Source organism: Zootoca vivipara, chromosome 4, assembly GCF_963506605.1.
Source record: "Zootoca vivipara chromosome 4, rZooViv1.1, whole genome shotgun sequence".
In the NCBI taxonomy this organism is placed as follows: domain Eukaryota; kingdom Metazoa; phylum Chordata; class Lepidosauria; order Squamata; family Lacertidae; genus Zootoca; species Zootoca vivipara.
In genome coordinates, this window is record NC_083279.1 from 24,648,577 (window position 1) to 24,672,547 (window position 23,971).

Genomic DNA, 23,971 nt, shown 5'->3' on the forward strand with positions numbered 1-23,971 from the left:
TGTGTCCTCCCCCCCCCCCTGGCCAGACATCCATCTGTGGTACCAGTTCAATACCCACTTCAGAATTGAGTCCTAATAGCTGGAAGAACAACCGTACTTACTGCAGATTTAGGCTGAATGCAACAAAATTAACTTGCATTATCAGTTTGGAAACATTAATAATTCAACCTACGGTATGCCACAGTTGTCATCTCAAAATGGTTTGTATTAATAAATATCATATCATTAATAAATATCAGCAGCTCAAGCTTACACATCACACCAATCCATGAACTGCACCAAACCCCAAACTACTGTATGAACTTCCAAACATAGGCAAGCAATGCTCTGAAGCGGCTTCTGTTTTCAGTTCTATAGCGCAGGGGAAACGGCTGTAGCCATGGCCTGCCATTCTGAAATCATGTCAAACCATGGTTAGCACAAACCATGATTTGCCAATCCACTTAAATTCAAACAATGGTTTCTCTCCTTTCCTGGTGGGATTTTACAGAAAGCTGGAACACTGCTTCACTGCCTTTGGCAAAAATCCATGAAGAGATCATTCCATTTTAATATGACAGGCTTTTATTTTTCCATGGTTTTTGCAGGCATCGTTTCCTGGAAATTTGCAGCTAGTTCTGGTTTTGAGACCAACAGGATTCTTTCACAGGACCATTTTCGACATTGCATTCAAATTTCATAGAGATGAGTATAAGATGAAGCTGCCGGTTAGTGCTTAATTCATTTACTTCTGTTTGTGATTTGTTATTTGGGTAGACTTTGTAATAATTTAACTTGGGTCACTAATCTGGTTTTGGAAAACCTGAATTATAATAGTTCTTCATACACAATTGACATGTGATATTTGCAAATTAACAACTGTATGAAAAAGATTGGTGAGCGAGATCGATCTTTTTTGGATTTGCTAAATCCAAAACTCTCTTTCTGTGGGGGAAGCTCTGTTGTATGCATAGGTTTTATTCCTATGCATAGCATTTCAAGTTTAATTCTCCGTCCTTTTATCTCCATGCTGTCCCATTTATGTGGTGGGAGCAAACAGAAGGTATGAGTAACACATCCAGTGCTGTCTTGTAGGGGATGTGTGCAGTAGGTGACCAAGAAGAGGAGAGGGCATTCATTTCATTTATTGGTTATTTAATGGATTTATACTCCATAGTTTCCCAGAGTTGCTAACATAGAATCTTAACTACTTAACCAACAAAATTCAGTAGAAGGTTCTCATCGGGCCAGCATTCCATTTTTTTAAATAATAATTTTATTACATTTTCAAAGGTTACATTTCCAATTAAGCATCTTTTATTATACCATACATTCATTCATTTACTTCCCTCCCTCCCCTTCCAAGGTTCATTTAACTTATTCACCATTCTTGCATATTTGAATACTGTATATCCATCTAATTTAATTTTGCAACCTTGCATCAATTCAAAATATGTTATACTGTTGAATTACTTTAATACTGCCGGCGTTTTTAACTGCACAATTATTTTCAATATCCTCGGCAAAAAATGTTCACTCCTCTTTTAAATACCTGTTCTCTTGTTCTACGTGTTAGACCAGCTAATTCTGCATTTTCTGCATCTTAGGTTGCCAATCTTCCTTTCTAGGGACCTCTCTCACTTTCCATTTTTGGGCTACCAAAATCTGAGCCACTGTTGTTGCATACATTAATAAATTTTTCTGACTCCTGGAAACCTCTTTCCCAGAAATGCCTCTGGGTTTTTGAGGAAAGTTGTTTTGAATTCCCCCCCCCATCTTATTATATATTATTTCCCAATATACTTTAACTTTATTGCATGCCCCATCACATATGGAAGAAGGTTCCTTCTACTTCTTTACATTTCCAGCACAGGTCTGATTCTACCTTATACATCTTAGCCAATCTACCCCGTTAAATATCATCTATGGATCATTTTCATATAATTCTCTTTCAGTGTGTAGCATGCAGTAAATTTCAGATGATTCTTCCAAAGTTTCTCCCAGGGGTTTAAATCTATATTATGTCCTATATCCAGTGCACAGTGGGTCATTGACACTTTAATCAGCTCATCTTTTGTTTCCCATTCCAATAATAGTTTGTACATTTTAGACAATAGTTTTTCCTTGTTCATCAATAGCTATTTTTGAAATTGTGAGCGTTGGTTTAAAAAAACGTTTTTGAAAAATCTAATTTAAACATATCATGTAGTTGGTGATACTGTAGCCAATCAGTAATTTAGCTCCTTCTTCCATTGGTTTCAATCAGTTGTATGTATACATTTTGGTTATGCCTTTTGACTTAAACAATTATTTTTTCTCTGTTGCTATCCTATGCAAAAGGAAGTATCGTGGCTTGATTGAAATGAAATTAAATAATTGCAAACTTCCAAAGCTGTCAATAAAAATCCTAAAAGAGCCTTTTTTTCTTTCTTTCTTTTGCTCCTGCTGCTTCTGTGCTATAGATCATAATGCTGAGCTCACTAGCAGAATTAAATAGCTACATTGACAGAACACAACTAACAGAAGATCTTGGAGGAACTCTAGATTACTGCCATAATAGGTGGCTGACACATCGCACTGTAAGTCATTTCCCTTTAACTGGTTGTATCAATGACCCTTCTGTTGAACACTCTGTCACTATGGGCTTAGCCTTATGAATACAAATTGAAGTAGCGTATATGAAGAAGATGTTTCAGAAGAACTTGGCCATCCCAGAGAGTTAATACAATGATTAATGAACTTGGGAGTTTTGACTTTAGAGTTTGGGAATTAACAATATATTGTTGAAAGAGGGTAGCTATTTTTGGTGACAACTCACGAGACATGCAACAACTAAAATGCTTTTAAAAGAAAAATTGAGATCTATTAGGTGATATCCATCATTAGGCTTACTTGCTTATCAAACCTTTATTAGGCATTTTACAAATAAAACCATAAAAGAGAAAATCACATATAAAAGCCTCTATATATATATATATATATATATATATATATGTAGAATCTGGGGTTTTCCCTGTTAACCTGCTCCTTAGAGGACTGCTACCAAAAACTCGGCTACCCCCACCGTTACCCTTTGGTCAACGTCAGATAGGCAGAATCCCACACTTTCACCTTCCTGGGGTTCCAGACCACCCAAAAGAGGGGACAGCACACGTTGACGGAGCGTACTGTACAATGGGCAATGAAAGAGAATATGCTCTACAGTGTCCGGGACATTCATAGAACATCTGCAGAATCTCTTGTTTCTAGGAATGTTTTGATATCTTCCCCTGACAAATGCCGAGGGAAAAACATTCAGACGGGCCAACATAAAAGCCCTACGTTGGGCTGGGATTATTAACTTAGTGACGTAATTGGCTCTGCTATCTAGGATATTTAAATCATAGAATATAGGGGAGCAAGTTTTGTTTACAGCTGCCACAATATTTTGTCTCTTGACATACTTTAGTCTAGTTAGGATATTCTGGAAAATGTATTGCTCGCTAGAATTGTACAAGGGCTCCAACTCGATGCCTAAAGATTCAATCTTTTTTTCAAGGTACTGATACCATCTTGATTTATAGGAGTCTTTGGGCAAATCAGCGAGCAGACTTGATGGAGAGCAGCGAAAATGGCAGCGTAACCAGTATTTTATTGAGGTGGTCCAAGCCCAATATTCCATTGTGTGTATGCCTATTTCTGCACACATTGTTACATATTTGATAACAGTTGGGAGTCCAATAATATGTCTCAGAAAGCTGGAGTGAATCTTTAGTCAAATGATATCTAACAGTAGTCAAACAGAGAAATCAACGAATTTAAGTAACTTGGTTCACTGATGTCGGTGGTCTGCTCTTGAGTTTGACTTAGTTGGCTATTACCCACTGATGTGTCACTTTTTATTTATGCTTCGATGGTGTGTGTGTGTGTGTGTGTGTTTATATTCAATGGCATTTGACTCCTGAGTGTGACTCATGTGTAATGCCTTCTTTAATCCCAAAGGCTATAGAGAACTTTGCTCAAATGGTTAAGCAGACTGCTAAAAACCTTCGATCCTTCGGGACTGAACTGGCAGAAACAGAGCTACCAAACGATGTGCAATCCACCAGTGCCCTTCTTACAGCACATACTGAAAACAAAGACAAAATGAAGGTATTCTAGCTGTGTTATTATATGTAGTGTTAGCAATATATGAGGACGTTTTATTGAATAGTTCAAGTAATGGAGCTTTAACTTGGTTTGCCATACTTCTTCATGCTGCCTTTAAAATGCTTTGGGCAATCCTCTCCCCAGTTACCAGTACCAGCAAAACGAATAGTAGCAATGTGAGATTTTAAAGTAGTTTCATTGTATTTTATCATTTCTTTCGACAGCATTTCTTTCTTTCATCTCCTTCCCCCACGGAATCCCAAATCAATGTTTGGATAATTATTTATTGATTTATTAGGAGAATTTTGTTCAGGGATTTTTCACTTTTAAGCAAATGTAGTTAAGCAAATATGGTGAGAGAAGTTTTTTCGGCGCACAGCTAGAAAAATAGAAAGTTGATGAGTCAGTATAAATAAAGACACACTAATATCAACTTTATTGCAAATCTAAGCGATTGTATTGAATGTGGTATGTTAAACAAAATAATTGTTAGATGCTTTGCTTTTTAAAACAACAACAACAAATAAATGTAGTCGAAACAAAAAATAAACAAAATTCCTTCCAGTAGCACCTCAGAGACCAACTAGGTTTGTCATTGGTATGAGCTTTCGTGTGCATGCACACTTCTTCAGATACACTGAAACAGAAGTCACCAGACCCTTATGTATAGTCAGAGGGTGGGGAGGGGTATTACTCAGAAGGGTGATGGGAATGGGTGATTGCCAGCAGAATGCCAACAGTGCCCTTCAGCTCTCTATATTGGACAAACAGGCCAAACCCTACGCCAAAGGACATAAATCTGACATCAGGAATCACAAGACAGAGAAACCAGTAGGAGAACACCTCAGTCTCCCAGGACATTCTATACAAGATCTCAAAGTAGCTATCTTATTACAGAAAAAAATCAGAAACAGACTGGAAAGAGAAGTTGCTGAATTGCAACTCATTACCAAGCTTAAAACCACGGAGAGTCCTGGTCTGAATAAAGACATTGGATTCTTATCTCATTATACATGATAAAGCTATCTTTAGCCATCTCACCCCTTGCTTTTTCCTGCAATACCAATTGCAGTCGTCAACAGGTTTACCACTCCTATCCGCCAATCACCCACTCCCACCACCCTTCTGAGTAATACCCCTCCCCACCCTCAGGGTCTGGTGACTTCTGTTTCAGTATATCTGAAGAAGTGTGCATGCACACGAAAGCTCATACCAATGACAAACTTAGTTGGTCTCTAAGGTGCTACTGGAAGGAATTATTATTATTATTATTATTATTATTATTATTATTATTATTTGTTTCGACTATTGTCAGACCAACACAGCTACCTACCTGTAACAAATAAATGTAGTGTTGGTTGTGCTAGGATTTTGCCAGTGATGGTTTTCAAAATATACTTTGAAGTGTTTAACCCTAACTGTTGGGCTGCAGGGAACAGCAGAATTTCAGTCGAAACTCAGGAGTCTAGCTTGGAGAAGAAAGGCAGGGCTAGGCTAGGTAGGAGCAGGATGGGGTGAGCATTGTACTGTTGACACTAATGATGCTGCTTTGGTTCCAAAGGAGATTCGGTTGTTTGTTTTGGAGCCAGCTGGGGTCCCAAATCTCTAAAGTCACTGTATGTATGTATTCGTATGTATCACCTGCCTTTGGGGATAGGTTTTGTGAGGATACTTAAGTGGTGGTGACCAGGCTTCATAGCTTTTCCTTCTCAGACAGTGGGAGGTGAACAAGGCAGCGTATAAATCTTTTAATGATGCAGTTCCAGTGGCTTAGATGGTACAACAATAGACTACTCGTCTCCAATCTCAGTTTTCGCAAAGCTTGAAGGTATAGCCTCGGTGGAATTCTTAGGGGGGGAAAGTCATAGCCTTTTAACTTTTCTACAGGAGGATCTGAGGATAGCATTAATACAAGGAAAAGATATTCTCAAAAGTATTAGAAAACCGGTTTTTGAAAACTCAGAATACAACATGAATCCGGATCAGCTAGAAAATCAAACGACTGTGGAAAGGTGAGGTAAACCTGGTGCTTGTAGCATGTATGTTGTGTTGCATGCTTGTTTCCCCCTAAAATATAATCAAATAAGCAGCCAGAATTAATTTGTTTGCATTGCGGACAATATAATCAAGCTAGGGAACTATTGATTACACCACTATTGGCAAATCGGCCAGGTCAGTCTGAAGCCTACTATACCAGATATCTTCTGGATGACACGTCCAATGATATCACAGTGGCCGTGGCAAAGTTTCTTTCAGTAGCCATATGAATCAAAGATCAACATACCCATGACTAAACAAATAATGCTTCTGTCTCCCTTCCCTGGGGGGGTTGTCTGTATGAATCTGTATTTTATTCTGAATCCATTTTATGGGTCATTGGACCGCAATAAAGATGATGATGATGATGATGATGATGATGATGATGATGATGATGATTTGTTTCCAGAATAAAAGTAAATGTTCTATTTCACTTACAGTGCACTGGATGGAGTTATTGTCCTTTTCTCTTTTAGGCTTCTAGCTCAACTAGATGAAACTGAAGCAGCCTTTGATGATTTTTGGTCTAAACATCAACAGAAGCTTGAGCAGTGCTTGCAACTTAGACATTTTGAACTGGAGTTCAAAGAGGTAATGACTTTTAAATATATATATAGAGAGAGACAGACAGACAGACAGACAGACAGACAGACAGACAGAGAAACATAGAATTGCAGAGTTGGAAGGGACCACAACGGTCATCTAATCCAATCATCTGCAATGCAGGAATCTTTTGCTCAACATGGGGCTTGAACCCACGACCCTGAGATTGAGTCTCATATTCTACTGACTGAGTTATCCTCAAAGCAAATCAAAGTCAACACCCAGTAATATTTTGTGTGTTGTATTACTTTGCTATTGTCTTGCTCTCTCTCCTCTGCCATTCACTAAATTAATTTTGCCTTATGTAGTAGTATCAAAAAATATGTGTCAGTTTTATTAATGTTCATAAGCTGCCATACGTTATAACAGTCTCAGGGCAGGGTAGAATAAAATTAAATGTTAACCATAGCAATTCCAGTGTTGTAACTGAGAGTACAGATGACTCAATATCTACAGAATATTATAAGGTAAAGGTAAAGGGACCCTTGACCATTAGGTCCAGTCGTGACCGACTCTGGGGTTGCACGCTCATCTCGCATTATTGGCCGAGGGAGCCGGCATATAGCTTCCAGGTCATGTGGCCAGCATGACAAAGCCGCTTCTGGCAAACCAGAGCAGCACACGGAAACGCCGTTTACCTTCCCGCTGTAGCGGTTCCTATTTATCTACTTGCATTTTGACGTGCTTTCGAACTGCTAGGTTGGCAGGAGCTGGGACCAAGCAACGGGAGCTCACCCCGTACCAGGGATTCGAACCGCTGACCTTCTGATCAGCAAGCCCTAGGCTCAGTGGTTTAACCACAGCGCCACCTGGGTCCCTACAGAATATTATAGGTACAATAATAAATTGTATTTGTGACCTTCCATAAAGTATGTCATTCACCATCTAAATATTGTTGACGTTAAGTCCTACAGCTTCACAGCTTTGACTTACAGAATCCCTTCTCAAAGTTTCAAATCAACATTCTGTGATTTAAATATATTTGACACAAGAAAGCCATAGTTAACAGCATCTTCAAAAGACACTCTCTATAGTTCAATGCATACAAGTTTCCATGATTATTGAATGAGATGACTGGCAGCTTTGCTTTGTTGGTGTGACTAAAAAAATGAAGACCTTGTTATATAAGGCGCCTTCTCGGTGGTGGCGCCTGCCCTGTGGAACGCCCTCCCAACAGATGTCAAAGAGGAAAACAACTACCAGACTTTTAGAAGACATCTGAAGGCAGCCCTGTTCAGGGAGGCTTTTAATGTTTAATAGATTATTGTGTTTTATTTTTCTGTTGGAAGCCGCCCACAGTGGCTGGGGAAACCCAGCCAGATGGGCGGGGTATAAATAATAAAATTATTATTATTATTATTATTATTATTATTATTATTATTCATTTACATGTAGCTATCTTTCGTTTCAGGTCAAAGCAGCTCTTGATAGTGTATCTGAGAGGTTATCACTTTTCACAGAAGTGGGAAATAGCTGTTCACATGTGGAGCACATTCTGAAAGATCTCACCAGCTCTGAAGATAAATCGCATGTAAAGATTTGACGTTTCTTCGTAAGCCATGTTTCTTTCCAGTAGGCTGCTCTTGTGAAGAGATAATGTTACAACTTATGCTTTCATGTCTTAACCAAATACTTTCATAGGAGATTTTGGAAAAGGCCAAGATGCTAATCTCTAAAGGCGACCAGTTTATACAAAACAACCATTATGCTGTGGACTCCATTCTCCCCAAGTGCAATGAACTGCAACATCGCTGTGATGCCATTGCCACTGCAGTGAATAAAATCAGGGCTTTCTTGAACCAGTCGCATGAGTTGCACAGCCGGCTGGAGAAGGTAGGCCCAACTTTACTCATTTTGCTCATCAAAATGCAGGCATGTGATGACCCTTCCTGGGGCAGTCGCTGTTGACTACTCCTCACAACAATGGGGACCAAAATATCCAACCAAAGAGTGAGACAGCTTCATTTATTAGAGTGACACAGGCAACAGAAACATAAGAAGATGTATTATACTGAAACAGATCATTGATCCACTTGCTGTGGATCAGGACCCACTACTGAGTTGCAGCAGTCCTGCCACCATACAGATGTATAATCCGAGATCTGAAAAGGTCGAAGATTACTGGTCTACACTGACTGCAGAATAGAAGAGAGGTTGAGGCATGGAAATGGGGGTGATCTGTGTGCAAGGGAGAGTTCAGAACAGTAAAGAAGGAGTCTACAGGGGGAAAGGGAGTGAAGGTGAAAATGGGAGTGCAAAATGGGTTGCAAGAAAAGAGAGTTGGGTGCATGGGAATTGGGTTGAAAGTGAAAGCAGGGATGTGAAAGGGTCTGAAGAAGTGGAGGGGATTCTGGCTTCATAAGTGTCACATGGTGAAGAGGCTGCTTGGTAGTTGCAATGTGTGGGAGGAGAAAGATGCAAGAAGTTACTACGGGGGTAGTTTCTGTGCAAGGGAGGGGTTGCGCAAAAGCAGGTGGGGGAGCCATGGGCATGGTGTGAAGGTGAAAACAGTTACAAAGCAGGGCTGCGGAAACAGAAAAGAGAAGTGGCTTTGGAAATGGGGTTGGAAAGGTGAAGCTCTAGGCAGTTCATGTAGGGTGAGTATCAGGAAATTGGCAGGCAGATTGAGTAGGGGTGCAAGCCTCTGTGTGTGTGTGTGTGTGTGTGTGTGTGTGTGTGTGTGTGTGTGTATTACCAAATCTTTTTCCAGTTCAAGGATATTTACTGATGTGCCTGTTCTGCCTGCCTCCTTTGTACATTTACAGTCCATGAAGTGGTGTGATGAAGGAATTTTCCTGCTGGCTTCACAGCCTGTGGACAAATGCCAGTCCCAAGATGGAGCAGAATCCGCTTTACAGGAGATCGAGAAGTTTTTGGAGACGGGTGGAGACAACAAGCTCATGGAACCGAATTACTTGTTCAGGGAATATGAAGCCATCCTTAGCGAGGAATTAATGGTACTCTTAATGCCAGAACTTAATAATAAATGGATTATTCAGTTATTATGCCAAGGTAGCTTTACTTTCTCCTCAAACTTGATTGTTTGAAGGACCCAAAACCCGTGTCTTGCCCCATCATGAGGCACAGGTAGTCCAAGTCTGTCCCTAAATTAAAGCTGAGGTATTAAAGTACTTCTGCAAGGGTATTAAGATAGCTACAAACACGTGCATAAGTATTAGAGCCAGAATATTGTGGATTCCCACTCACAAACACTGGCTAACTCTGTCTGATCAGAAGAACCTGGTCACATGGGGTGACCAGTCACTGGTTGCTTTTTCTGTTTGGTGACTGCCCAATCCTCCAGTCCACAAAAAGCTGTTCATGGGACACTCCAGAGCAGCGTGTGGGGCTGCCGCTATGGGAAATTTCAGCTGCATGTAAGTAGGATAGGAGACTAAATGCAAGACAAATGAGTATCTTGCTATACGATTTGTTTAGGCAACGTATAGGCATGCAGCTGAACTACAGAATTGGAATTCAGTTGCTTAGAGTATTGTCCTAAGAATCTTAATTGTGTGCAATATGTGAAAATGTTATTCATTTTTAAACGTTATTGTTCCAAATCATTATTGAATTACTGAAAATTAGTGCACTATCAACTGCGTTGTGTGTTGACAACTCAGGATAAAAGCAGTTCAGTTTAAAACTAAATAAATAAACACCATGGGCTTGTTTTAAAACGATGGTTTAATTTTGGCTTCTACAGGAGCACATACAAAAAGTTTTTCAGAAGCAGGAAAGCATGGAAGAAATGTTTCAAAAGAGGCGGGTCAGCCTTAAGAAACTGGCAGCTAAGCAGATGCGTCCAGTTCAGCCCGTGGCCCCTAGACCAGAGACCTCTCCGAAATCACCTTGTCCTCCTCCAGGTAAGCAGCTGGCTTGCTCGGAACCTGTTGAATCCAAAAATAACCGAGCTTATGACTTGACTGGCTTTCAATGGTTGGATTTGTTTTGCATACCAGGCCTTCAAAGAGACTCTGAAGATTCGTCCAGCCCTGACAGTCTCATGGTTCGAAGAATGAACCTGAGAAGAATCAAGGTAGGGGTTTGTTTGTTTGTGTAGCTGCCCATGTGTGTTTTTAAGCATGTATAGATATATCAGGGATGGGGAATCCTCAGGCCTGGGGGTCAAATACAGCCCTCCAGACCTCTATCTGGACCCTCTCCCCAAGACATCTCTCTCATCAGCCCTGCCCTGCACCCACTTTGTATGTCTTTGGGTGGAAGGTGTCTTTGAACTCTGATCACGCTGGATGGAAGATGTAGAGGGGGTGCGTGTAGAAAGTAATCTAACACACAGAACTAGCATTTGCATCCATTGCTCTACTCCCTTTTGTCTCTGGCTCCACCTGCTACAAGCATGTGGCCCCATTGTTTACAATGCAAGAAAGCAGTCCAGAATTGAGTGTAATCCAAAGGGCACAGCAGCTGAGTGCAGGTCCCAAGAGTCAGTCACGGGCAGAGAAGTTAAGTCAAGTTGCAACAGTCTGGGAGACGAAAGTCCTGTATTGTTCCAAGAACTACCAAACTAAACCGAAGGCTTACATCAGTGATGGCGAACCTATGACACACGTGTCAGATGTGACACGCAGAGCCCTCACTGCTGGCACATGCCCCATTGCCCCATTCGCGCTGTTGTTGTTGTTGTCGTCCCCCATTTGTTCTCCCGCTCCTCCTACAGCTTGTCTCCGCTACAGCTTGTCTCCACTGTTGCTGGTAGCCAGAGGTTGGTTTTTTAACCCATTCTGTGCTAGTTTTTTGGCACTTTGGCAGACTATGTTGGTGCTGCGTGTTAGTTCCAGCGAAGGTATTATTCGACATTTCTTTCTGTGCTCTTCACCCCCCCCCCAAAAAGCGCAGCAGCTTTAGGGCATCCCCCCAAAAAAGCAAACCAACTTTTGCACCCCCCAAAAAACCTCCAAAACTTTGGTTAGCATCTCCCCCCCAAACAGCTCAACAACTCTGGGCACTTTGTGATAAATAAGGGGTTTTTGGTTTGGTTTGGTTTGGTTTGGTTTGGTTAAATAATTAGGTTTTGGTTTATTAAATACAGTTATATATTACAATTATACATTTTTGTTATTTAAACTCTAAATATCATGAAATTATGGGTTTTTTCTCGAAGTGACACACCACCCGAGTTATGCTCAGTTTTTTGGCGAATTTTGACACACCAAGCTCAAAAGGTTGTCCATCACTGGCTTACATAGTCTGGTCTTGGCAAATCCCACTCAAGCCAAGCTACAAGGATTTAATTGTGCTTTTTGCTTCCCAAGAGCACCTTCCTTGAAAGTTGCTCTGTTCTCTTGGGCTTTTAGGTGGCTACCATAGCTAGGACTTTCTGGTGTCTATGCTGTCTGAGTCTGGGAGGCAGCTCTTTTGCCACAGATTATTCAAGGGTCTGCGCTGAGGATCTTTCCAGGGAGCCAGCCTTGTGAAGTATCTCCCTAAATGCTGGGGTCTTCAGCATCGGTAGTGGGGGTTAGAGGATTCCAGGCTCTCTAAGGTCTGAGTCTTGGTTGGAGGATGAATAGTCAGGGTCAGATCAGGGCCTGAAACAGTGTAGATCGTTTTATTAAACACATTTTAATACAGTTTTTCAGAGGATCAGTAAACAGATACAGAGGTACCTTGGAAATTAAACGGAATCCATTCCGGAAGTCTGTTCGACTTCCAAAACGTTCAGAAACCAAAGTGCGGCTTCTGATTGGCTGCAGGAAGCTCCTGCAGCCAATTGGAAGCCCCGCCATACGTTTGGCACCCCAAAATAGTTCGCAAACCAGAATACTCACTTTCTGGCTTGTGGTGTTCAGGAGCCAAAATGTTCGAGAACTAAGCTGTTCGAAAACCAAGGTATGACTGTATAAAGATTTTTTTTCTATTTTAAATAATCTATTCTCAAACGGAAAGCAGGAAAAGCATTTAATTTCAGTGCATCCTCGGTCCTACTGCTTGTGCAAAAGATTCCACAAGCCCACAATTTTCCCAGCAGAAATCAAACCCCATCTTACTTGATTCACCCAGGCCTTGCTATACATTTTATGTGTGTTCCATGTGAAGTAATACAAAGCGAGAACATCAAAACATTTGACCAAGTTTTGCAACTTTTGTATACCTGCTTGAGCCTCCACCTCTGCCTGTGTTTCTCAGTACCAAACTAGATGTGGTGGCAGAAGATCTATCTCTTTAAATATGGGTCTTCCCATTCACATACTTAATAAAACAGAGTGATTGCCAGTGTACCTGTAGCCATTGCTGGCTGCTCTTTTGTTCGAAAGTGTCCTCTGGAAAAGTGATTTGCAGTAGAGAAGCAGGACCGGGAGTACCACTCCTCCTCACCACTTCTCCCCTGAAACATTAAACACCCCTGCTGTTGTGTTATTGTGTTTTCAACTCCCAATGGAATTTCAAGACCATGCTTGCCTTTGCAAGTTTGGAACGCCACGTGAGAGAAAGCATCTGAGGAGTGGCATTTAGAGTAAGATTGGCAGGTAGGCATAAGATGGAGAGAGTTAAATACAAACATATACACACCCTACCTACTCTGTTGCAAATCTCCTTCCCGGAGGTACTTTTGAGAGGAGACAAGAGCATCAGGTTAATAATAATATTAATAATAGTAATTTTTTTAAATAAAAAAATATTATACCCCACCCATCTGACTGGTTGCAGTGTTACTTTTGGTTTGACTCTAAATGTAGATTTGTTGCATTCTCTATGGTGTTGTTGACTTTGAAATAAAAATATTTTCAGAGTGAAATCAGTGAAATCAATCAAAACAGAGGTGGATCTGTGATGGATGATGAAGAAAATCTAGCCGTGTTAAGGAAGTAAGTACAACTTTACATACCAGAGCAATATCGTACAATTAGCATGTTAGATGGTTCTCCAGTGTCTACATATTTTATGCATCTAACCTGAGATTTGGTTGACCTAAGCCAGGGTTCAGCAAACTTTTTCAGCAGGGGGCTAGTCCTCAGACCTTGCGGGAGGGCCGGATTATATTTTGAAAAACAAATAATAATGAATGAATTCCTATGCCTCACAAATAACCCAGAGATGCATTTTAAATAAAAGCACACATTCTACTCATGTAAAAAAACACTGATTCCCGGACCATCCGTGGGCCGGATTCAGAAGGCAATTGGGCTGGATCCAGACCCCGGGCCTTAGTTTGCCTACCCATGATCTAAGCAAATTCCCTGAACGCACCCCTGTATAACGCGGCAGCAACGTTTAGGTAGGACGTTATTTGGTTTCGGTGGTACTAAGCTGCCATTACAGTTCTTTCATTTTTAGGAAACTCCACGCAGCTCCTATGTAGTTGCTACCGGTAGTATGTATCAGCGACGGTACTCATGATCTCTATTGTCAGTAATCTAAGAAACACATGAAGACTGATTCGAGCAGCCACCGCTTGACTAATCTGTTCCCTGTGTTCATAGACATGTAATGAATGAACTTCTTGAAACGGAACGAGCGTATGTGGAAGAACTTCTGTGCGTTCTTGAGGTAGGTACCGGTATTTACAATGTAGCATTGCAGTGCTACATTTAACTACAACCCTTGAGCAAACTTGCTGTGCAGTGCACATTCTAAAACTGTATGTATGAGTACCAAATGGTATTAGGATTGAGTTAATGGGCGGGGGGAGGTTGTGGGGTTTTTGCAGTGAAAGGTTTTCCATGCTCCCCTAGAAAGAACTCCCTTTTGTTGTGGAATTGGGACCTTCCTCCACTCTCTTCCCAAAGCACTTACAATAATAATAATAATAATTTATTATTTCTACCCCGCCCATCTGGCCGGGTTCCCCCAGCCACTCTGGGCGGCTTCCAACAAAATATTAAAATACAGAAATCCATCAAACATTAAAAGCTTCCCTAAACAGGGCTGCCTTAAGATGCCTTCTAAAGGTCTGGTAATTGTTATTCTCTTTGACCTCTGGTGGGAGGGCATTCCACATGGTGGGTGCCACTACCGAGAAGGCCCTCTGCCTGGTTCCCTGTAACTTGGCTTTTCGTAGCAAGGGAACCGCCAGAAGGCCCTCAGCGCTGGATCTCAATGTCCGGGCAGAACGATGGGGTAGGAGACGCTCCTTCAGGTATACTGGACCGAGGCCGTTTAGGGCTTTAAAGGTCAGCACCAACACTACAAGAGGAGGAATCTCAAGATGACTTGACATGGTCATATTTGAGTGACTTCTACAGCCCCTTAAAGAGAGGCAATCTGCACCTCTGTTTGGATCACCCCTGGGTGGTGCTTGTTAAAAATTTGTTTGGCTCTCATGCTTTACTTCACCTTTACACACACACCCTTTTTTTTTACAACTGAAGACAGCTTCCCAGTGCAGACCTGTTCCTCCTTCCTGCCATAATATTTGGAAATACTTCCCATATAGGGCCATCATATTTTACATCTCCCAAGTTCCTGGTGATGAAGGATGTGGAGGCAGAATGGCCCTCCTCCATGTACTTCCTAATGTTGTGTTATGGAAGGGAGAATTAAAATATTGTTTTCATCAGTGTGCCTAGTGACATAATGCATTCTATTGCAGTTCTACCTTGCTTCACTTTCTAAGCCAGGTTCTTTATATGAACCTAGGTGTAAGGGGGATGGACTCCCTACAGGGAGCAGGGAGCCAGCCCCCATCATCCTAACATCCACCTCATCAAGTACAGAGAGCACCAGTGGTTCTGAAGCAGCCAGAGCGGGAGGGGGAGACTCTGAGAGGGAGAGAAATCAGAGTGAAGGACAATGGGAAAGTGGAGGCGGAGGGAGGCAGGCAGACGCTTGCAGAGCCAGGGAACCGACTGCTGAGGGAGGGAACTGAAAGGGCATCGCTCCTTCCGGCCAGAAATGAGGAGAGCACCACAACGCAGGTCAAGGGGGCGGCATTTTGGGGTGCCCTGACTACTTTGCTGGCGTAGGAACAGACATATGCCATTGCCGGATTCTGATTCGGGATGAGAGGTCATGTTTTTAAGCTGTCTCTGCACTGTAAATAATTAGCACAATAAACATCTTGAAAGACAAACTGGACTCAAGCGGAGTTACTCTAGAGGAGCCACGATGACCCTCTGACACTAGGCAAAATGAAAATCTTGCCTAGCTGTACCAAACGAAGAGCACATGAGTACTTAAAAGTGCAAATTAAAACAAGTTTGTGCGTCTTTCCTGCTGTGTTGGAAGTGCTAAAGAATAGATCTGGCTTTGTTGCCTACAGCAGATGTCATAAACAGGAACTTAGGTCAGGAAGGAAGAAGAACAATTGGCTGGAAAGGTCACGATATGGGGATCCATAGTCATTGTGGTGAGCTCAGATCCAAAACACTGGAATTATCAGTTGGATGGATTTTTATAAATAGTCTTGAATTTACATGCAATTCAAAAATACATTCTGATTTTTGTAAACTTCCTTTTTAACAAGAATATTCTCCAAAACTGTTTATAAGACGGCAGATGTGTGGTGTGTTATTTTTGTTTGTTTTTGTTTTGTTTTGTTGGGGGGGGGCAGAACTGGGCTTGAATTAAAAAGGAGAGCTGTTGTACTGGACATTGAATAGTCTCTCCCCCCTCCCCCCCTCACAATGATGTTGAAATATTGCTGTGTGTTTATCAGCTTTGAGCAGACTAGACTTGCTGAAGAAAGAGAGAGAGAGAGATGTTGGAACTAACTGCAAGCAATTAATCTGCTTGCCTTTTGTATTACAGGGCTATGCTGCAGAAATGGACAGCCCCTTAATGGCACATCTCATTTTACCAGGGCTGCAAAATAAGAAAGATGTCTTGTTCGGAAACATGGAAGAAATCTATCACTTTCACAACAGGTTAAGATTTGTGGCCCGTGCACACAAGTTCTAATCATATTAACAAAAAAATAAAAACAAACACATTAGAATATATTATTTGTGATTTTTTATCGAAACCCCCAAATTATTTGGTTTTGCAGACTCACAGTAGTTAAGCTCCTTTTTAAAGCAGTAGTCTACAAATCCATTGCTTCAACCTTTTTGCACATTGTTTCTTTGTCAAAACCCCATGGAAATTACTACAGGGTTTGCACCCACTCTCTCTTGTGTAAGTACTTACCGTGGTAATAATAATAATAATAATAATAATAATAATAATAATAATAATAATAATAATAATAATTTATTTATTTAAACCCCGCCCATATGGCTGGGTTTCCCCAGCCACTCTGGGCGGCTTCCAACAGAAAAATAAAACACAGTAATCTATTAAACATTAAAAGCCTCCCTGAACAGGGCTGCCTTCAGATGTCTTCTAAAAGTCTGGTAGTTGTTTTCCTCTTTGACATCTGTTGGGAGGGCGTTCCACAGGGCAGGCGCCACCACCGAGAAGGCCCTCTGCCTAGTTCCCTGCAACTTGGCTTCTCGCAACGAGGGAACCGCCAGAAGGCCCTCGGTGCTGGACCTCAGTGTCCAGGCAGAATGATGGAGGTGGAGACGCTCCTTCAGGTCCCATTCCTTTTGCTGAAGCTCATTCATGTTGTACTAAACTATGGTTTAGTATGCTATGCAAATGTAACTATAGATTCCTGAGGGGTCTTCTAGTTTCATATAAGGAATACTATAGCTCCCTGCTTCTGAGATTTCAGACAGTATATATTAATATATTATTAAATAATATTAAATAATGTATTAAATATACTAATATTACAGCATATGCTGTAGATATTTATGGATTGTTTCTCCATATTTTTTCAAATAAATTAAATTTGTTTTCTTTGCAGAATATTCTTAAGAGAACTAGAAAATTACATAGAATATCCAGAACTGGTAGGAAGGTGTTTCCTTGCAAGGGTAAGTAGTACGAAAGTGAGGGTTACAGTTTTGTGTTTGGCCTTTCATTGGCAGAATAGTTTTCATTCTGGCACCAGCAATATTAGGAGAAATTATGCCATAGTTAAGAAGGTAAAGGGCCCCCTGACCATCAGGTCCAGTCGTGTCCGACTCTGGGGTTGCGGCGCTCATCTCGCTCTATAGGCCGAGGGAGCCGGCGTTTGTCCGCAGACAGCTTCCGGGTCATGTGGCTAGCATGACAAAGCTGCTCCTGGCGAACCAGAGCAGCGCATGGAAACGCCGTTTACCTTCCCGCCGGAGCGGTCCCTATTTATCTACTTGCACTTTGATGTGCTTTCGAACTGCTAGGTGGGCAGGAGCTGGGACCGAGCAACGGGAGCTCACCCCGTTGCAGGGATTCGAACCGCCGACCTTTTGATCAGCAAGCCCTAGACTCTGTGGTTTAACCCACAGTGCCACCTGGGTCCATAGTTGCAAGTGCCTAATTCAATCAAGAATAAACCTGGTACATATGGTTAGCAATGAAAGTTTTACAATGAATGTGACAAAAATCATATGTGTTTCAAGTGGTCTATTGCAGTGTTTCCCAACCTTGTGCCTCCAGCTGTTTTCGGACTACAATTCCCATCATTCCTGACCACTGGTCTTGCTAGCTAGGGATGATGGGAGTTGTAGTCCCAAAACATCTGGAGGCACAAGGTTAGGAAACACTGGTCTATTGCAGGGGTGGGATCAGGATCTAGTGGGAAATTGCTGAATGACTTGCAGTAGATCCACAAAAGTTTTCGGCTCCCAGTTATGCCGAGCCACTATTTCACATCTGTCTCTGGTTGGTGGCCCTTGGGAGTTCTCGTGAAAAACTAAATAGATTCAACAAGCCTGAAGTATGCCCACCCCCTGATCGAGAGAATAGTTGTTTTGCTAGCTTCATCGTTCATCCCCAACAATGTCTGCATTGCAAATGTCTACCAGTGGTTCCCAACCTTTTTTGGGCCATGCCCATCCTAAGCATCTCTAAAATCCTGATCCCCCACCCCCCGTAACATATAATTCTTATTATTCAAAAAGTGAACTCCTATTCGCGTGGAGGAAGCCTAAAAGGCCATTAACTTGCTCTCTAACTCATTCTCAAATCCCCCCCTTTAAAAATCAAATTGCCCCTCTGTGGTGCATCTGCCCCATGTTGGGAACCACGGGTCTAGGCCTTCGTGCTGAAACAAATGCATATTAGAGAGGAAGATCAGAATTCTGAGTTCTGTTAGCTTCTAGGACAGGCATAGGCAAACTCGGCCCTCCAGGTGTTTCGGGACTACAATTCCCATCAGCCCAGACCACTAGTCCTGTTAGCTAGGGATGAGGAGAGTTGTACTCCCAAAACATCTGGAGGGCCGGGTTTGCCTATGCCCGTTCTAGGAAATTACAGTAATGTCAGATTTACCCAGTTGGGTTTCGCTGTTGTGGGTCATGTTGTGTAATACCAGTCCAGTTCAAAGTGCTAGTGCTGGCAAACATAGCCCTAAACAGCTTGGGACCCAAGTACCTGAAAGAGCGCCTTCCCTAGTCTCAGCCATCTTGGGCCCCACAATCAGCAAGAAAGCCCTATTGGAAGTGCCACTGCCGAGTGCTGCCTGGTTGTCATTCTTATAAGGCAGGGCCTTCTCAGTGGAGATTCCCTGTTTGTGGAATGTCTCCTCTGGTGAGGTGTATCTGCCCCCTCTTTATAAACTTTCAGGGTGGATTTTAAAACATTCCTGTTTACCGAGACACTGGATGGCTAAAAATTTTCCTGGCAATGTTTAAATGGTTATGAGAGTATGTTTCCCCCCCCTAAAAAAAAAGACATTTTAAATGTGTTATTTTATTTTTCATTGTATTGTTTTAACACTAATGTGCTTACCAGCTGAGGCTCCTTGGGGAGGAAGGGTGGGGTATAGAAGTTAAATAAATAATACAGGTTGTTTGTTTTTTTTAGTTCCCACAGGAGCAGAGACATGAATTAATGGCGGCAGGGTGGGATGGAGTTATTTGCGTGATCTAATGTCAACTCAGTTTTGGCCAATCGGAACAGCCATACATATTTCAACAGTCCATTAATAAGAATGGTTGTTACTCAAGCTTTCCTCGAGTAGACCCATTAAAAGCAGTTGACTTAACTTAGCCATTTTCTTTCATTTTAGTGGGTCTCCTCTGAGTAAGACTTAGTCGAATGCCCATTGTAAGTGTGACAGTTTACTTCATAATTGCATGAAAACTTAAAACTTTTGTAATAATTATTTTCTCTCATTCAGATGGAAGACTTTCAGATTTATGAAAAATACTGTCAGAATAAACCTCGATCTGAAAGTCTATGGAGGCAGTTCTCAGACTCTGTATTCTTTCAGGTATTCTTTATTTTACTGAAAACACACAATTAGTTGATTACTATCTTTCTCATTGCATCTCATGGGAGGATTTTTTTTCCCAGTTCTTTATTCATTTATATTTATAGGAGTGTCAGAGAAAACTTGACCACAAGCTGAGTTTGGATTCCTATTTGCTGAAACCTGTTCAAAGAATAACCAAATATCAGCTTTTGCTAAAGGTAGGAGTATAATATTATTTTAGCCATGCCCTTAGTTAATTCCTAAGTGACTCTGATTTAGAGTAATGCCCACTATTAGTAATTCCATAGTTTATAGCTTTGACAGTGTTTGCAATTTGTAGCATCCTTTACAGTCTTCATTTACGGTTACCTTCAGCAAGATTGCAATGAAGTGAATCATTATGAGCTGACAAGCTGGTCTCCCAGCTTCACTGTCTCTTCTCAGATTGTAACCTTATATTTTATATTGCAGTCACCATTTATTTTATGGCATATAGTAGTAGCTCCCCTGTTGTATCTAGATAATGTTGTTGCTCTTGAGATTCATAAGGTGCTATATTTACTTCTTTCACAGGAAATGCTGAAATACAGTAAAAATTGTGAAGGGGCGGAAGATCTTCAGGAGGCACTGACATCAATATTGGGAATTCTTAAAGCAGTTAATGATTCCATGCACCAGATTGCAATCACTGGCTATGATGTAAGTAGTAGCATTAAAAATTCACTTTTTAGTGATACATAATGCAAGCAGTAGTGCCAATATTTTCTGCAACAGTTTTCCCCATCGCCATTTATCTGAAATGATGGTCAAAACTACTGAAAGAATGCAGAAAGAAGAAGCCAGTTATCAAAAATGCCATCCTACAAGATTTGTTCCACCTCATTACATTTTGGACTACAGCTTCCTTCTTTAGAAAGAAATTTAAAAGTTTCCTTTTCTTCTTTTTCTTTTTTAGAATAGTTGCAGCAGCTTGAGCATGTATTTTTGCCCTGTCTTGCACTTTTACTAACGGTTCTAGATGAGCTGCAATGTTTGTCGAAGCTGCTTCTGCTGTTCTACAGAGTTCAGAAGTTCTACAGAGTTCAGAAGTTGTGAGATTGCTGCTGAAGAAGGAACTTGTTTCAAAACACATTGAGCTGCGATATATTCTGTTAGTTGGCACTTAAGGGAAAACTTTCCCCCTTCTTACATTATTTCTGGTGGCATGTCACTTAGCCTGTGTTTGGTGTGTCGCTCCCCCACAAAAAGAGATATACGCATCGATTGAATTTTAGAATGGAATAGAAATCTGCAGGGTGGTGTTGGTGAGAGGGCTTGCCGTATATAAAATAGGTTTTTCTTCTCTCTACCATCCCACACTTTAATTCTGGTTCCTGACTTTTAACATTTAACTTTTGCCATCCAAAGCCCTGAGAGAAGGGGAGACTAAAACTCTGAAACAGTTTTGGTTAGTTCATGAGACCCAGCAGCCTTATGTAGCAAGTCCAGACATTGGATGTTCTCTATTTCCTCAGGAAGGGACTGTTCACTGGACTTAAGAGGCAAGACTATAGAACCAACCCACCCAGTTCCAGGAGAATAATGCAGGCTTAGGACCAGCTTCAACTAAATTGTTCCACTTGCACAAGCCAACATAACATCTTCTTTGGCGATCACTCATAGCTGAGTAAGATTGTCTTCCATAAACACGGTTTTAACAATGAGTCCGTAAGTGACTGTGGAAGCCAATTCTGGATCCACACGTCCTTCCACAGTGGGGACATTGGTTTCCGGGTGGGAGTTGATCACGGTGTGGGTTTGCCAAGCATGCCTTCCTCTTAGCACGTTTCTCCCTTGCGCCCTGAGTTCGAGTGTCTCAAAGCCCATGACACCTTTGGTAAAGGCTGTTCTCCAAGTGGACCGCTCTCAGGCAAGTGTTTCCCAGTTGTCGGTGTTTATACTCAGATATGCAGATGACACAACCTTGATGGCAGAAAGTGAGGAGGAATTAAAGAACTTTTTAATGAGGGTGAAAGAGGAGAGCACAAAATATGGTCTGAAGCTCAACATAAAAAAAAACCAAGATCATGGCTACTGGTCCCATCACCTCCTGGCAAATAGAAGGGGAAGAAATGGAGGCAGTGAGAGATTTTACTTTCTTGGGCTCCTTGATCACTGCAGATGGTGACAGCAGTCACGAAATTAAAAGACACCTGCTTCTTGGGAGAAAAGCAATGACAAACCTAGACAGCATCTTAAAAAGCAGAGACATCACCTTGCCGACAAAGGTCCGTATAGTTAAAGCTATGGTTTTCCCAGTGGTGATGTATGGAAGTGAGAGCTGGACCATAAAGAAGGCTGATCGCCGAAGAATTGATGCTTTTGAATTATGGTGCTGGAGGAGACTCTTGAGAGTCCCATGGACTGCAAGAAGATCAAACCTATCCATTCTGAAGGAAATCAACCCTGAGTGCTCCCTGGAAGGACAGATCGTGAAGCTGAGGCTCCAATACTTTGGCCACCTCATGAGAAGAGAAGAATCCTTGGAAAAGACCCTGATGTTGGGAAAGATTGAGGGCACAAGGAGAAGGGGACGACAGAGGATGAGATGGTTGGACAGTGTTCTTGAAGCTACGAACATGAGTTTGACCAAACTGCGGGAGGCAGTGGAAGACAGGAGTGCCTGGCATGCTATGGTCCGTGGGGTCATGAAGAGTCGGACACGACTAAACGACAACGATACTACATTTTAAAAGATTTGCCTTGAGACCGTCTTTAAACCTCTTTTGTTGACCGCCAGCATTACGCTTTCCATTTTTAAGTTCGGAATAGAGTAGTTGCTTTGGAAGACGATAACCAGGCATCCCCACAACATGACCAGTCCAACGAAGTTGATGTTGAAGAATCATTGCTTTGACACTGATGATCTTTACTTATTCCAGTACACCGGTATTAGTTCACCGAGTCCCCCTAGTGCAACAGGACTTTCTCCACTTCTCTTCCCCACCCATGTGCATCCCCCACGCCTTCCCCAAATCTACCCAGGAGGGTCAGAAGAACCCTGAGAACAGCATGTTGGGAGAAAGGGAGGGGAGATTGTTCTATCTGGCAAATAGAAATGAAGGCACATTCTCCTTAGCAAAACATTTAATTCTACCCATGGTGCAGCTCCATTGCTGGTTTTCCTTTCTAAATATTATTAACAAAGTGTAAAAAGTCTGCTTTTTGTCTTTTTTGTTTTAAGGGAAACCTGAATGAACTTGGCAAGCTTCTGATGCAGGGATCTTTCAGTGTGTGGACTGATCACAAAAAGGGGCACTCGAAAGTCAAGGACCTGGCACGTTTCAAGCCAATGCAGAGGCACCTCTTCCTTCATGAGAAGGCAATACTGTTCTGTAAAAAGAGAGAAGAAAATGGAGAAGGATATGAGAAAGCACCCTCTTATAGCTTTAAGAATTCCTTAAATGTAAGATGTGTTGTTTTTTTTAAAAAAAATAAACATTTTAATAAATAGTAGAGCAAAAGTAATAACATTTTGGCTGCAGCAAGATATATATACAACTAGCAAGGGTGTCATGCCAGATGTCAATTCAACATTCCTTTTGTTTTCAGATGACTGCTGTTGGAATAACAGAGAACGTTAAAGGTGACGCTAAAAAATTTGAAATCTGGTATAATGCAAGGGAAGAAGTGTATATAATACAGGTAAACAACCCCCCCCCCCATTTTAAGCATTGTGCTGCCTTTTAAAGCCAGTTTTATGGAGGTGTAGATCAGGGGCGATTTCCGGCGTCTGTGCATGCACAGATGCGATTTCCGGTGCCACAGAAGTGAGTCCCCATGCTGTGCTGGTTTAGTGCAGTGCACGGTGACTTGCCGAGCGGGCGGCTCAGTTCGGGGGCAGCTCCTGGGCCAGTTAAATGACCCCAGTGGGCTGCTTGTGGCCCATGAGCCTTAGGTTGCCAACCCCTGGTGTAGATGTTTTCTTCGAGGCCCGAAAACATTGGTCCTGCCTGTCTCGTTTCGAAATGGATTAATTTGTGGCAAATAGTTGGCTGA

General features: G+C 41.8%; 1 protein-coding gene across 15 annotated transcripts in view; it reads left to right on the plus strand.

Annotated features, from left to right (window-relative positions):
• The window catches only part of MCF2L (MCF.2 cell line derived transforming sequence like), a 136,878-nt gene that overhangs the window by 85,181 nt on the left and 27,726 nt on the right, over window positions 1-23,971 (plus strand). For all 15 annotated transcript variants that reach the window (XM_060273375.1, XM_060273381.1, XM_060273388.1 and 12 more), the window contains 19 exons: window positions 588-707; window positions 2,442-2,558; window positions 3,961-4,110; window positions 5,995-6,119; window positions 6,621-6,735; window positions 8,159-8,278; window positions 8,389-8,580; window positions 9,513-9,704; window positions 10,454-10,613; window positions 10,710-10,786; window positions 13,501-13,577; window positions 14,193-14,259; window positions 16,459-16,574; window positions 17,501-17,570; window positions 19,859-19,951; window positions 20,059-20,151; window positions 20,507-20,632; window positions 23,157-23,378; window positions 23,525-23,617. In XM_060273375.1, coding sequence (XP_060129358.1) covers window positions 588-707; window positions 2,442-2,558; window positions 3,961-4,110; window positions 5,995-6,119; window positions 6,621-6,735; window positions 8,159-8,278; window positions 8,389-8,580; window positions 9,513-9,704; window positions 10,454-10,613; window positions 10,710-10,786; window positions 13,501-13,577; window positions 14,193-14,259; window positions 16,459-16,574; window positions 17,501-17,570; window positions 19,859-19,951; window positions 20,059-20,151; window positions 20,507-20,632; window positions 23,157-23,378; window positions 23,525-23,617 — 2,325 coding nt within the window. The remainder of the gene's footprint in view (window positions 1-587; window positions 708-2,441; window positions 2,559-3,960; window positions 4,111-5,994; window positions 6,120-6,620; window positions 6,736-8,158; window positions 8,279-8,388; window positions 8,581-9,512; window positions 9,705-10,453; window positions 10,614-10,709; window positions 10,787-13,500; window positions 13,578-14,192; window positions 14,260-16,458; window positions 16,575-17,500; window positions 17,571-19,858; window positions 19,952-20,058; window positions 20,152-20,506; window positions 20,633-23,156; window positions 23,379-23,524; window positions 23,618-23,971) is intronic.